Below are 14,877 nucleotides of genomic sequence, written 5' to 3'. Positions count from 1 at the left end.
TTCATCAGAAGAACCCATTTAAAACAATTTTCAAAGGAATAAATTGAAAAAGTTAATCCCACCAAACAGACTTTAATTATAGTAATAAGATAGATTATCAAAGAATTTTCAAATTAAAGCTATTTTCTCTTATATATGTTCTATCCAATATTTTCTTTCCGATTTCATTAATTTGATTTCGCATTTGGACTAAAGGAAATAATGGAATTTACTCTTGTTTTAATCTCATTGATGATTTATTATGTTCGCAATCTGTGAAAAATGTTTCCAAGAGAATATTCATCACACAATTTTTTGGCTTTTGGTTGAAGATTTTTAATGAACTGATTTTACACAATATCGAGGGGGTATAAAGGACGTGCGTTGCGCAACAGAGCAACAGGGAGGCGCTCGACAAGAATTGAAAGAGACACATTATAAAAATTGGAATTCGTAAAAAAGGTTTGACGTCTTTTAAATCAATATGATTAGGATTAGAAATGGACGCATTATCAGTTAACAACGTAGTGTTAAAACGATCATACACGAATAACTTCCACAACGTACGATTGAGTCTTTTTCGAGAAGAAAACAAAAAATGTTAAAAGTGCGTTCTTCAATTTCTGGATCACAGCACGCAGATTATATTGGCATCCACGGCGATAGATTATTATTGGCATTGCCATAAATAGTAACAGTTATAAAGAGGATCACTGTTTTTGTGTGTTGTGTGCTGAACCAAGTTGTGGGATATCCGACGATACAGTCCACGGAGAGGTGTTTAAAAAGATTTAGCTACAGCAATGAGAAGAGAAAGAGTACAGTAAAGAGACACAAAAGGACTACGACTAAAAAGGAGTAGTAATGACTATAACAGCAGCTATTAGGCGGGGTGATCAATAGGTGTGTCACATTCATTTTGCAAACGAAATTTAAAAAGCAGAAAAACAAACATTTAGAAATTGCACGATCGCCAAATCGAGAACGAAATTTCTTCACTGTTTGTTTCACGCGGGAATCAAATTTCCATACATCAAATGCAACAGTGACCCAACATAAATTTTATGAGCGAGATAAGAAGTCTTAAATTAAATCGACCTTGCAACACTTGTGCGAGAAGAGATGAGTGTAATCACAAGTCGTATCCCACAGGTCTTGCGCACATATACCGAAAATGAGTTCTGTTCAAAATAAGGCCACCTCGGTGCTCAATTTCTTTTCGACTGTTGCTCCGCGTCAAGATTTTCATTCTTGGACAGGAACTCGTCGTCGGGCGGCTTGAGCGTCGTGTTGGCCAGAGCCTCTTTGATCGCCTCCTTGGAAACATGAACACTTTCGGTGCGTTTCCTCGGCGGCGACCGCTGCGGCCACGCACTGTCCACCGAGCAGTCCGTCGTTTGAATATTCGGCATGCTCCTGGTGAGGGAACCCGCTTCCGCCGCCTTTTCCTTGTCCGCCGCCTTGGGGTCGGCGTTGAGCAGTTGCTGCAGCATGAAGTTGGTCGAGTGTTCGACCAGGGCGTTGACACTCATGTCCGGAGAGGGCGGCGGCACGTCCGTCTGCTGCACAGGGCGCCACCGCACGTTCTTCTTGGTCGAGTTCGAGTGTTTCCTCTTGAGCAGGTACCTGAGTCTGGAGCGGGCCGGGGGCACGGGGGCCGTCGCACTGCTCACGGAGATGGTGTCCGGCTCCTCGGACATCACCGAACTAGAGCGGCGACTCAGCGAATCGCCCAACAGGCACGACGGCGGGTAGGAGGGAACGCCCGAGTCTCGGCGCACCGTCCGGTTGCCTAGTCGCTGTTGTCTGTCCACCTCGGACAGCATTGCGAACAAATCAGCGCCCAGCTCATTGCAGCTTGTTTGCCCGCAGGTTTGGAACCTGCAAAGCGAGTGAAAGTTTCGTCACTGCGATTCTAGGGGTTTTTAGGGGGCTGAGGCGGGGCAGAGGAGGTTACGTTTTACTGGGATATTTCTAAAAGAGAAAATTCCAAGATGTGTGTTTGACCTTAGTAAAGGGGAAAAATGATCTAATAACGAATTTGAAAATTAATTTTAAATTAATGCTTGTCGAAAATTGCCATTCTTTTAAATCACTAATAAATTTAAAGATAATCAAAGATGTATACAAAAACTTCTTATCTTCCTGTAGCCTATATTCTGCATTGCCAAAATCCTTGAAAAATCACACAACTTCATTTCATACCACCTTTCATAATTGTTGCAAATAAATAATTAGCTGCTGGTGGTATCGTTGTAGTTATGATTGAATTAAAAAAACACGCATATTGTTAATTGAATTAGCGAATGGCTAAGGAGGGGGTGGGGAGTTGGTCTTACCGCCTGGTACCTGCGGAAGCGAATTCCGGAGTGGCTCCATTTCCGTTGCTGTTGCTGGAGCATGCATTTAGCCTCGGCTGTGGTGAGGGTGACGTTCGTTCGTTCCTTCGCGCGAAGGCACCACCGTCATCGTACGGAGACAACGTCTGGCCTGAAGTAACATTTCATTAAACAACTTACAGTCCTTCAAATTTATAAAAATTACCCGGGAAGAGGCTCATCATTGAAGTCCTCGGGGTGGCGTTCCTCGAGATGGTCGGTTGACCCTCCTCCACGATTTCTGGTAGATACATGCCCTGCTTGCCCTCTGGTACCCTGCGGCGAAGCGGAGAGCGAAATGTAAAAGCGAAAAACTTCCAGCGTTCATTATGCAACTGGCTGCACGTGCCTGTCCTGCCGTGTGCATACATCTCGAACCGAGAGTAATAAAATTTAATGAAATATTCATTGCCCCTGAAGAAGTTAGAGTCCCTCTTTTTTTAAAGCGTGAATTTTTCAGCTGCCTCCTTTAATTTTACATCTCTTTCTGGCGGGCGTGTGACACCATTAATATAGAAACAGCGTTGCGCGCGACGAAAGAGAATAAGGGAACGGGCGCTTCCTTCCCGCATTAAAAGGCTTCTGGTGTCATATTTTATTAGAGGGCTGGGTGCTAGAAAGCACCGGACGCCCGAGAGTATCACTCAGCAGCCGGATTACAAATGATCGCGGCGTGAGATGTCAACACAAGACGGCCCATGAGACAAGAAGGAAGGTTGTCGATGTGAAAATAGGTTAGGAGGATAACTTTGAAGTATCAATTAAATCGACAGGAGAGAGAATTCAAGCATTTTAAATTTGAAAATAACTTATTTGTAATTTCCAGAAAACATTGTTTAAAAATTTCTAAGCTGATTAGTGCCACAGGTAGTTTTGTAATTAATCTTTGCTAAAATACACAAATAATATTAAAATAAAAGTTTTCTTTCTTTTTTGTAGTGTTCTAATTTCTATCACTTACATCATGTCATGTACAGATCCGCGGTAGGTTTTCTTCTTGTAGGCTTGCGCGGCCTCCGTGTATGGCAGCATCATGTCGACGTCGTCGAAGTACAAGTCTTTTACGAGCGGCGGTGACCGCGACATCAGGATGTCGACACCCAGGTACGAAACCTGACAACACAATCGATCAATCTTCTGATGCACTCGAGTCCATCCAATGTTTGTTTACCTTGGTGTGTCTGTCGATGAGCCAATTCAACTCAAAGTCCTCGTCGTCGTCACCGAATGGATTTATTAGTTGCTCCGCCACCTGGAATCCAACATCATCAACGGTTATTTTTACGATATTGCCGCCGGGGGGATGAACGATGATTAGAGCTGGAGAGCAGGCGACGTGCCCAAACACACGCCAATGTCTGCATTTTCGCAAAAATAACTTATTTCTGTCTGGAGTGTGTCTCTCTATATAGATATTTCTACACACCAATCATAGTACAGGAAGTGTGCTTTGGATAAACATAGTGACGCCTTTTTACTCGACCTGAACGCACTAAAATATTTGGGGCAGAACAGGGCCATTTTTAGAAATGCATTTAAAGTAGATTCGTTTCGAGTTGCATTAAGTCAACTCCTTCTGTTAAATTTTTCATTGCTGCTACATTATTATAACCGCGAGAAGATAAAAGAAATTTTGATGGGACGAGCAATTCTCATTATCTCCACCGCGAAGTATTCGAGCCGCGATAATGCTTTGACTGAGCCCCAATATCACCGCTTGAGTGGATAACATTTGCAAGCTCCAGGCCGTAACAGGAGCCGAACCGAGCGAAGCACCACTTTGCCTCTCTGCACCTAGGGATTTGGCTAAAACGCCGCGAATCCAGAGCAGGGCTGAGCAGGCGGAAAAGCTGTATTTATTTTAAAGAAACGAGTATTAACCGCTCTAAAGATATCAATGATTTGAATCTTTCTCTCAGAAACGCATAAAAAGACATCTTTATTCAATAGCGGAATTTTATGATCGATTCTGAAATAGAACCTAGCTCGCGAGCAGTCTCTCTCTGTGAGCTATTCATCAAGCATCTGGTGCGCATCGTCTGCTCAATAAGCGCATTTCCTTCGTCAATTTATCTCCTCACACTTAATAAAGTCAACTTCGCTGAGGAAAGCAATTTTTCAAAAAATCACACGTCGCAATAAATTAAAACCGTGACCTAATAAGCAAATTGCATAAAAGAAATGCTCACAGAGCAACGTCTAACTATTACATTGGTATATACGAGGAAACGACTAGCTCATCCATTTATTTTCTTGAAAAATGATGCGTGGAAAGCGTTGAGATGAATTGTTATAATTAAATGAGTTGGCATGTTCCACTTCATGATTTCTTAATCGTTATTTGAGATTTTTCAAGTCTGTCATCATAAAAAAAGATATAATAAAATAGGTCTTAATTAAAAAATTAATTAATTAATTAAAAAATTAAGACTGAAGAGATCTGGGGGTATCCTTTGCTTTTAAAAACGTTTATCCAAATAGATATGCCACACTCAGTTTAAATGAAGTGTTTTTTACTTTCATTTAAATTTGTTACACCTCCAGCTTTCACCCCGGCATCTTAAATAGCCCCTGCTGTGTCTCGTCCTCTCCATTGAGGGCCGCGCCAAAGCCGAGGGAGTGAGCGCGAGAATGGAGCGATTAGTAAGGTACGCGAGAGCCGCGCGGTCCAAAATTAATTAGCGACAATAGCACACGTTGCGCATATATGCATACGTAGCGCGCAGGCAAAGTCGCGTCTTGCTCGTGCGTCTGGCGCGGCGTGTGTGCATGGATCGTGACAAGACATTAGACTTGGCACCGGCACGTCAAAATAACAGCGCGCGGGAATGTAGGTTGCCAGCTCAGCTCGCAGTTCTTTTAGCGAAGCACATCTAGACGAGGATCGGTCGCTTTCTTCTCTGCCGAGAGCGAAGAGTGTCTCGTCTCGGCGACGAGGAACGAGAGGCACCCATTATTGCGCGCTCGCAAATCTACTCGCCGACGCTGGCTGCTCTCTCGGGCCGATTATGCTAATTGAAATTCGGGTTTAAGATGACGTGACGCAAATGAGCAAACACTCATAACTCTGTCAGCCCGGATAGTAAATGAACAGGTTTGACAGCCTGTGTGTCGTATAGATCGGATTAAGTGGCGACTTTTCAGATGAGCTCTTTATAATTTAAATCTGTTCAATAGACTCTTTGGACTCCAGTTGGAACCTGGGTTGAAACTTAAGCAAATACTATTTTCGTGACAAAAAGAGCACATATCATAATTTTTACTCTTTGAAACAGTTTCAAATAATGGGTGGTACTCCTTTATATTGCACTCTGATTTTCAAAATTTTCCATTAGGGCAGTGATAACTAAAAAGAGGAAAAATGTTAAAAATGAAATACTCTCTATCGCTAAATCGCTATTCTTCCTAATATAATTATTAATTAATTTTAAGGAAGTGTAAGGATAATGAGTATGTAAGCAAAAAAGAGTAGGAAAATTTCAAATGCAGATAACTAAATCGTCAACAAAGCTAAATAGCTTTTCTGCTAACTCATCAAATTAAAAACTAAATCTCAAGGGTGGTAATGAGAGTGGAAACAATTAAAAAGTCATGAAAACAATCCTGAAGCACGCAGAGTCGGGTAAAAACCAAGGGAGAGTGCATGGAAGAGTGACTCCATGGCGGATGGAACGTGAGCAGCCGCGTGTTCGTTATATAGGGAGTTATTTTAATTGAAGCCCGTCTCGGCCAATTAATCCCGCGGCACTCGCAGCAAAACAAAGGGAAGCAGAGAAGAGAGATGGGCGTCCTGCAAGAGGTGGGTCAGGACCGCGCGCGCTTGAATGATTCCCGCGAGAGCGATGTGACACCTCCGGCCCCGCGCGCGGCGCGCGGCGGCGGATCCGTTTGTGTTGTTTTGGCCGTGTTGTTCATCGAAACGGCCGCCGCGGCCGCCCCTGACTCCTGAAATAGCTCGATCCGCGAGAGCTGACTCGCAAACCGGGAGCTCGCTTCGCGTGTACTCTTGGCGGCAAGAAACGCAGAAGCCTTACCTTGAGCAGTCCCATGAAGAAGAAGAACTGCAGGATGGTGAAGACGGGAATGTAAGTGTCGATCTCCATTTGGAAGGGTTTGTTGGCGCCGGCCACGTACTGTCGACCCACCAACGCGGCCAGGAAGAACGAGTACGTCGCGATGGTCACCACCTGTCAGAAGAAAACACTTTTTCACTTGTGCGTGCGACCAGATAAATAACGGCGACGGTCCTCTCTGTATGAGTGCTAATTTTAGCCACCGCGGCCGCGACAGAATGAGAATAAAAGCACAGCATGCGGTTATGAGCGGTTGTTGCCATCCACTTTTTACTTATGAACGGGCATTCTTGAGCGGCGTCGTTAAATCAGTCGTAAATTTGACAGTGACTGAGATTACTTTTGAAATATGGGGAAAACTAGGCTTTATGTCCTGGTTTATAGAAATGAATACTCAAAATATATACATTAAATTACCAAAAAAGGAATAAATTACTAAGAGACTTAAATTTGACTCTGAATTTAAAGCTAGGGTATGTTTTTAGTGGATTTTTAGTTCGATAGAAATACAATTCATTATTCATAATTTAAGCTTTATTAATTCGTCATAAAAAATTGCACTTCATCCACAAAGGGGTTGAAAGGTTGAGAAAGTTACTTCCTCTGCGTTTTTCGGCGGTTAATTATTCTTAAAATGAACAAATTGCAAAACTGTATAAACTATTTCAATAACCAATATCAGATTTAAAAAGATATGAAATGTCACCATCAACTATGCAATTTTAATAATATTTAATTTATTACTTATTTTAATTAACGTATTGCTAGTAATTTTGTTATGTGACTTAGATGATGGATCAACGACAACTTAACCTATTTTGGAGATACTATGTGAATTTTGATCCAATGACATAGCTATCTCATAGATAATATTAATTTAAAACAAAATATTTAATTAATAAATATTTTTAATATAATAATATGGATGCAATTAGAAATCACCTAAAAAATAAATATAAAGTTTTTAAACACATTAAATTTAATGTTTGTTTTTAGTAATAGTGAGTAAAAATAATTAAATAAATAACAAATTGCAATTATTATTAAATTTACCAAATTTGTAAGCAAATTTATAGTGCATAAGAAAAAAGTAAACTAATTAAAAATAATTCTCACCTGAGTATAAACTAGAGGTATGCTGACCCAGTCGTAGCTCCAAAGCATTCCACATTTCGAGCGGAACTCGTTGAATTCCTGCAAAGAATTCTCGCGTGAAATAAATTTGCAATATGAAGACAAAAGTTCCTGCTGATAATTCAACCCCTGTTCCTTGTGAAATTGTCATTCGCGTCAAGTTTCTCAGTTAGTTTATCTCGTCTTCTTATTATTTTCGGCCGTGTCTACGCGCGCAAAGTGTTTCCTCTGCAGATCATGCTTTTGATGAGGCTTTTGCACTCCATAAATAACCGACTCGTCCGTAAAACACCGAGAGAGCGTCAAAAGCGAGCTGTATGTTTTTGTTCGCGGCCAAAAAGACGAGCAGCCAGTTTGGAAACACAATTATTTTTGCATGCCCGGTTTTTCAAGAACTTTGATCTTTGCTGGTGATGTTGGAGAACTCACCTCCATGATTATCTTGAGACCTTGCGAGTCCATGACCCTGTTGGAACGCTTCGCCTGCTTCAGCAAGGAAATGAACCACGTGCTGGGGATCCAGTACGTGTTGAACTCTTCGCTTGGTACGGCAACGTACATTTCTAACTCTACTCTGGTCATAAAACCTGCGAAAACACAAACAATTCGTGTTCATGCCCTTGCACACGTCCTCTGTTTCACTCGGATTTTGCTACTTTCTATTTATAATTAACCGTGGGGGTGGTTTTCAATGGCATTCACTTTTCAAACCAGCTGTAATTGTTTTTGCACATCGGGGATGTATGAATTAAGAGTCTTAATATAAGGGGAAATCCAATTTTAGATTAAATGCAAACTGTGGTAATTGAAAAATGTAACAAGTATCTTTAGAAAATTTGCACTTTTGACTGACTGGGCCGTAACTTGCTTTATAAGGCAACAAATGAGATCAAATTGAATCAATTTTTCCATAGAGAAAACACAAAAAGCATTTTATTTCGTTTAAATTAAATGCTGTTTCGTCGATGAGCTATTTTATATTTTCCCTGGTCAGAAAATCTCTGTAGAAATATGGAAAAATAGTCAGGCATAAAAGAGGAAAATGGTCATCTATTTTTTCCAGATTAAAAAAATACTGCTCCATTTCTAACATGGCAGTTTTCATTCCTGTTTCAAAGAAAACCTCTTACCGTTGTCAAGCGCATATTAATTTTCCAAGAAGTTTACTTCACGTGCAATAAATTTCTGGATCTATGGATGTTTTCGCTCTCTCACCTGACTCGACGACATGGTCCAGGGTGGGGAGGCGGCGTTTTACGGCCGAGCTGATGGACCTTAGCACCAAGATGAGCGAGAGGTTGAGGTAGCGCATCAGGGAGCGGCGCAGCATGCGGCCGTACTCGTCGTCGCCCGTCACGTACAGCGCCACGCAGTGCATTATCCTAGGACAAACAGTTTGCATTGAAAACCGCAGTCGCGAAACTAGTGCGACCGCAAAATGCAAGTAGTAGCGTGTGTCTTCTAATGGTCGCTCGCGCGCGCGTGTGTTTGTCCTCGGCCGAGCGGAAAGTCAGTTTGCAGAGCTACTAACTTTCCTGCGGTCATCTGCCCGACGCCCGAGTTTATTTAGCCAGAGTAAACGGCCGGACCGGACTGAATAATTGAATGTGTGTGCACCCGAGTTGGCAAGAATACGACGACTATTTTTACTGCCAGTGAAATTTCGGTGCAGACGGGTTTATTTTTTTCTATTTTGAAGGCGTTCATTAGCGATTGCATTTAATTGTTAATTTTCAGTATTTTGATATTCCAAACTATTAAATTAAAGTTAAACAAAAATTTAAATTTAAAAACATTTTGAGAGGAACTTCGTACATATCTGATAACAAACTTGCCAGACTTGCTTATAAGCTTAAAAACTTCTTCATCAATTAAGAACTGAAACACGGATTTCCTTTCCCCCAGACAGTGAACTTCTATAAATTCATAAGAGACCAAACTGTTTTAGAGCTCGCAGATTAAGCTTGCGATGCTCGATCATAATTGGAAAGCGATTGTAGATTTTCTATTCGTTTGCCACAGCTTCCACATCGCTATTTTTTTTTTTTTTTTTTTTTTTGTAAAAAAGGATCACAATATTAAGAAGCAATATAGAAGACTGTATTTGTGGATTTTGAGATAAGAGAAGTAGCCTCTACCACTTTTTGAGCTGTTATTATTAGCAGCCTGCCAGCAAGCAAAAATTAGGTCAATTATGCATAATTACAAGTCGAATTTAAAAATGTATCATCAAAAGGATTACAAATGATGGGCATTTCTCAGGAACATCCTGGTGGAAAGAATTTGCTAGCTAATGAAAATTGCAACAATCATAATTATATTTTGCAGTGTATTTTCCTGTTCAATAAATATTTCAACCATTCATTATCAATCAACAGAGGCTTCATTGATAGTTTACATTCTGCGCTTGACTATCCTAATATTATGTCCAGGCAATTTTACACCGCATGCTAATTGTACAATGTATAAACATTTTTTTTTTTTAAAAGAAAAACTTACTTGTCGGGCCAGGGAATTGCCATGTATTGCTGCCACCATCGTCCAGCGACGTATGTCACGTAGAAGCCAAGCACGAAAGACAAAGGAATGAGCGCGATGAATTTGTCACAGTAGACTACAACTTTCTCGAATAATCTGCAAACAGAGAGATAATCAAAATGAATGATTTTGCAACAACTGGAAACAAGATATCTTGCATAGATACATGAAAAGCGTATTGTTTTTCAGTATCGGTTTCTCGTTTAATTAGCAATTCTCAGCTTTCAACAGAGTTTTTTTTTTATCTATAATTCACATTCAGCCAAAAACACAAAAGAAGATTCGATTTCAAGTTTTCGCCTCGCACCACCCGCAATAATACAAAAATTCGAGCCCAAAGAGAGTGTGGTTTGTTTCCTAGAAGGTTATTGATTTCACCCGAGCCGCCGATCCAAGTGTCTGCGTCTCAAATGCAGAGCACTATCAGAATTCACCAAGCACGAACGCAAAATCGAATTCCATTTCAGCCCGGCCGGCACCGGCGTTATGTGGGTCTAATTATTTCAATCGGGTCGCAAAGCAGCCACCAGCACAGACAAGATCCGGGTCAAGGTGAATTCATTTATCTCGCCAGAGGGATTTCGCGACAAAAGCAGGCTGCGCTGAAAAATCCCGACCGCCGCACCGACGGGAGGGCAACTCCGGCGCAGTAAATTCGTAGTTGTTTGTCTGCCTGCGAAAAAAGATCGCGGGTGACAGGAACACAAGAGAGGCAAAAGCCACACGCATAATGTATACGTGTCGCGCGGCCAGGAATAGTTCAAAATACAAATGACGCCAGACCCAAATAGCCTAAAGTGAAGAGAACCTTTTTTAAAATTAAATTCATGTTTTTAAACACTTAAGGTGAGATTTATATTTTTAAAATTATAAATATTTATTAAAAAAAAATATTTAAATTCTGGTTTAAAAAGTGTAGAAATCATACATAACTCGTGCCTGGACATGTAAATCTCTGCAGAAACTTGCATGGAATAAGATTTAAAGTATTGTAAAATCTTGTTCGATGCTAATTTTATCTGGTCATGCTAAAAATGTTGTTGTGAATATGGGGATGCATAGTTGTTCTGCCGATCCGCAATAAAATTACTTTGAATTTAAAAATGCTACCTAAAGCACCTTTCACATGAAATTAGTTTCATTCAAATATGACATCTCATATGATCTTGTGTGTACAATTCAATTAATGCCCAGAGCTGTAAATACTTTTATACGTGAAATTATACTGAAATGTGATAGCATTCATCCTATTTTGATGCGAGCCAAGTTTCATTCACGGCCTCGAACAGCCACATTCAGAGTGTCCCAGAAATATCAAACTTAAGAAACCTCCGACCTAATGAACGAATTGATGCAGGTCATGAAGATAACCTTTTGTCATGACAAAAGACGGTGCTTTTAAAAGAGGATATAATATTTTATGTGTTAGATCTGGCCGAAACAAATAAAATATTTTTATGTCTTTTTTAACGGAATGATTATAAAATGAATTATAATGAATTCGTAGTTAATTGAGTCTCCTTGTGTGAACATGATATTCGAATTTAATTTTTTTATTTTCTAGATTTTTGAAAGAAACGTACACTTAGGAAAAAGGGTGTCAGCTTCGATGCTGAGCCTAGTTGATATAAACGAGGATGAAGTTCGTTTCCCTGTTTTCTCCAGAAAAACAACGAAAATATTCGCATTACTTGGTCCATGTGCGTTATTATTGGTACCACGAACTATCCGCTTATGGTGACTAGACAAAGTATCAAACTAACGAGAAATCAATATTGTCTTTGTCAAAGAGTGATTGAAAATTAAACAACGAAATGTTGGGAAAGAGAGCCGCTTGAACATTTGTTACAACGAAATAGTACAAACACCAAACAACGTCCACTCTGCGGTGTGTATTTGTTGAAAGTAGCCGCAAATTGGCCACTCGTCAGCGCTCGTTAGTTGCCGAGTTTATTTACTCGGGGCGCGGTCTCGAAATATTTTGATTATTTCCAGCGCGAGTCGGTGCACACACTCACGCACATTACGATGTCAACAGAAGCACATGCAAGTGATAATGTGACGTCATATTTTTCTGGCTGCCTGCCCCACATACTCGCCCGCCCGCCTGCTCGCGGCCACGTGCTCCCTTCACTCTGCGGCTGGACCGGCGGCTATTTGGACACTGCCCCCGAGGTGCAGAGTCGGCCACGAGTGACGTTGAGGAAGGCTTGGCTACCGCGGAATTTTCCTGCGGCGCGGAAAAGCTGTCAAAGCTGAGAGATTGGAGCTGAGAAATATTTCAAATATTGCGCAAGGCAGGAGATTATTCGCCTTTCGCGCTAAAAAGAAACGAACGGGGTCGGAAAGCTGTCGGTGCACGCTTTGATTAAAAAGCAGTCGGTTGTTTCTGCGTTGCTTTTTGTGAACGCAGACAGAAAATTTGAAAAATACACGCCACATCAAAAAACTCCTCCGACTCGCTTGTCGGCACAGAAAACATGCGCCCCACCGTTATTATTGGTTGCGAGATGCAGGGGAATTTTATGTTGTTGCCTGTCAGGTTGAAGTATGCAACCCGCACGACGAGCGAGACGAGCAGGTGGCCTAACATGTCAAACTGGCAGGCGGATATTACATTTTACTAGTAGGCAAGGCATTTGACACAGATGTAGGATGGTAATTGGGAAATTTGTTTGAAAAACACGCGTTTGAAGAATATTATTAGGGTTTCAAGGAAAACAGCGAGTTTCACGAATTTTAATTAATCTATTTTAGAATGAATTCAAACTGTTTAACTGACGAATTTTGTCCTGATTTCCAACTGTGCCTTGGACCAAACCATATTTTTATGCAAAATAGAATTCGTGGAATCGAGATTAATGGATCGATTTCTATGGAATTTAATTGTTGTAAAAATAGCAGTGAATAGGTTAAGATGATGTATCAATTTTGGAGTTTAAATTTATTACACGTAATGGAAAAATAAAATAAAATTTTTGTTTCTTGAATGACTCATTAGATATGCACTGCTGAATTTATTGATTTTTTGTTATATTGAAACTTACAGGAAACATTGTAAAAAATTAAATTGTTTATGTGGCTCAATAGACATTTTTAAAATATAAGTTTAAAACTTAAACATTATGTTTTTAACAAATTTTAATAAAATAAAAAATATGTTGCATTTGATTTTAACTAAGCAACAAAAATTAAAAAAAATGTAAATCTGTTTGATGCAGACCAAGCTGAATTGTGTCAACGTCAACGCAAACCTACTTGGAAGCGACCACATCTGCCACATTTCAAACAGCGAAAAGCAGCCAACTAATTGTTGAGGCCGCGCGGAACTGAGCACTCACAATTTCTGTTCGAGCGTGAAGAAGTTCCTGTAGCAGATGCTGAGCACGCCGAAGGCCACCAGGAAGAGGAAGAGCTCCCTGTAGATGAGCTTGTAGAGACTGCCGCGCCATTTACACAAGAGCCTGGTGAATCCACCGCTGGTGGAGGAAGCCACCTCGTACTGGTAGCTGACAGTCATCTAGCCGTGCGAGCGATCGCTTCCCCGGTGCATACTTGCAGCACATTGCTAAAGGCCGGCCGCCTACGGTGCTAGCTGCGGCCCACAGACCTTCAGGTGCTCACTGGCCGCTCGCCACCACGGGCCATCGTGCAACGGGCCGCCCGCGAAACGCACGCACCAACACACAGTCGCTCGGCCGCTGCCGCTGACTACACTGACTAATTTTAGTTGCTCGCGGACGGTCCTCTGGCCTGGCTCCTTCACGATTTTCACACACTGGCCGCCGCCACTGCCACTCGCGTCTTTAATTTTACATTGTGTGCTGCCTGCCGCCCTCTTTCCCTCTCACTCTCTTCCTCTCGTTCGCTCTCTCTCTCTCTCTTTCCCGCTTTGTTTATTTACCCAATTAGTTTTCAATTCGCGGCCCGCACAATTACGTTACTTTGCCAAGTACATTTTTCCGCTTTGATCTGCCGTCGCATGCTTATTTTGCTTGATTTACGCCCGGCTTATGACTCGGATATTCACTCTCGGGGACGCGTCGCTCGAATTTATCGCCAAATAAAAAGACACTCTGCATTAAAGTCGTCTAATCTCGTCGGGCTTTACAACCGTGAGCAAATATGTCAGTTGTTAAGTCTCTCCTGGCTTTGGTTGAGAAAGTTTTGAAGATTCCAGGAAACTTATACAGCCCCTCTAATCTGGATAATTCAACAACTGCCTCTTTCTTTTTAATTAATATTATATATTATGTTTAATGCACGCATTAAGAATCAGCCTTGAAATGGTGAACTAAGAATAAAAGACTAAATAATCTCCTGCTCTTCTTTCATTAAGTTGTGCTTAAAAATATAACGAAAAACCTTTCAGAATATTTTATTAAATTAAAAACACGAATGTAAAATATTTCAAATAATAAAATCCTCTGATTTTAAATATTATAATATATATGATTTATGAAGCTACCAGTGCAAAAAAATTAATTTTAATCATAAAGAGCTGAAAATCTTCAGTTATAACTCAACAGGCTTTATTTCATGAACCTCCGCTATCAGAGGTACAACATTGGATTTTGAGTTATAACAAAATTTTTAACAAAGAAAACATCCATGTATAATTTATGTCATTTCCTTATGAGTTAGATTTTTATAATGATTGAAGCTCATTCCAATAGATCGTTTTCTGAGCCTTAATTATTATTTGGACATTAGTCATAGCTTAAGAAAGCGGTGGAATTAGTGTTTTTCAACTTTAAAAAAAATGGAAAGGTCAA

General features: G+C 40.7%; 1 protein-coding gene across 1 annotated transcript; it reads right to left on the bottom strand.

Moving 5' to 3' along the window:
• Window positions 1–207: 207 nt before the first annotated feature.
• On the bottom strand, window positions 208–13,884 carry LOC135936033 (bestrophin-4-like). The gene is made up of 11 exons (XM_065478712.1): window positions 13,444–13,884; window positions 10,064–10,198; window positions 8,780–8,946; window positions 7,994–8,151; window positions 7,547–7,624; window positions 6,392–6,544; window positions 3,529–3,609; window positions 3,319–3,470; window positions 2,524–2,633; window positions 2,319–2,469; window positions 208–1,860 (listed from the first exon to the last, which is right to left on the bottom strand). Exons 1-11 carry the CDS (start codon window positions 13,620–13,622, stop codon window positions 1,188–1,190), a joined length of 2,037 nt encoding a protein of 678 aa, XP_065334784.1. The 5' UTR covers window positions 13,623–13,884; the 3' UTR covers window positions 208–1,187.
• Window positions 13,885–14,877: the final 993 nt, after the last annotated feature.

The sequence above is a fragment of the Cloeon dipterum genome, chromosome 2, assembly GCF_949628265.1.
Source record: "Cloeon dipterum chromosome 2, ieCloDipt1.1, whole genome shotgun sequence".
NCBI lineage: Eukaryota > Metazoa > Arthropoda > Insecta > Ephemeroptera > Baetidae > Cloeon > Cloeon dipterum.
Note: the sequence above shows the minus strand (reverse complement) of the source record. Positions and strands in the feature narration are given on the sequence as shown.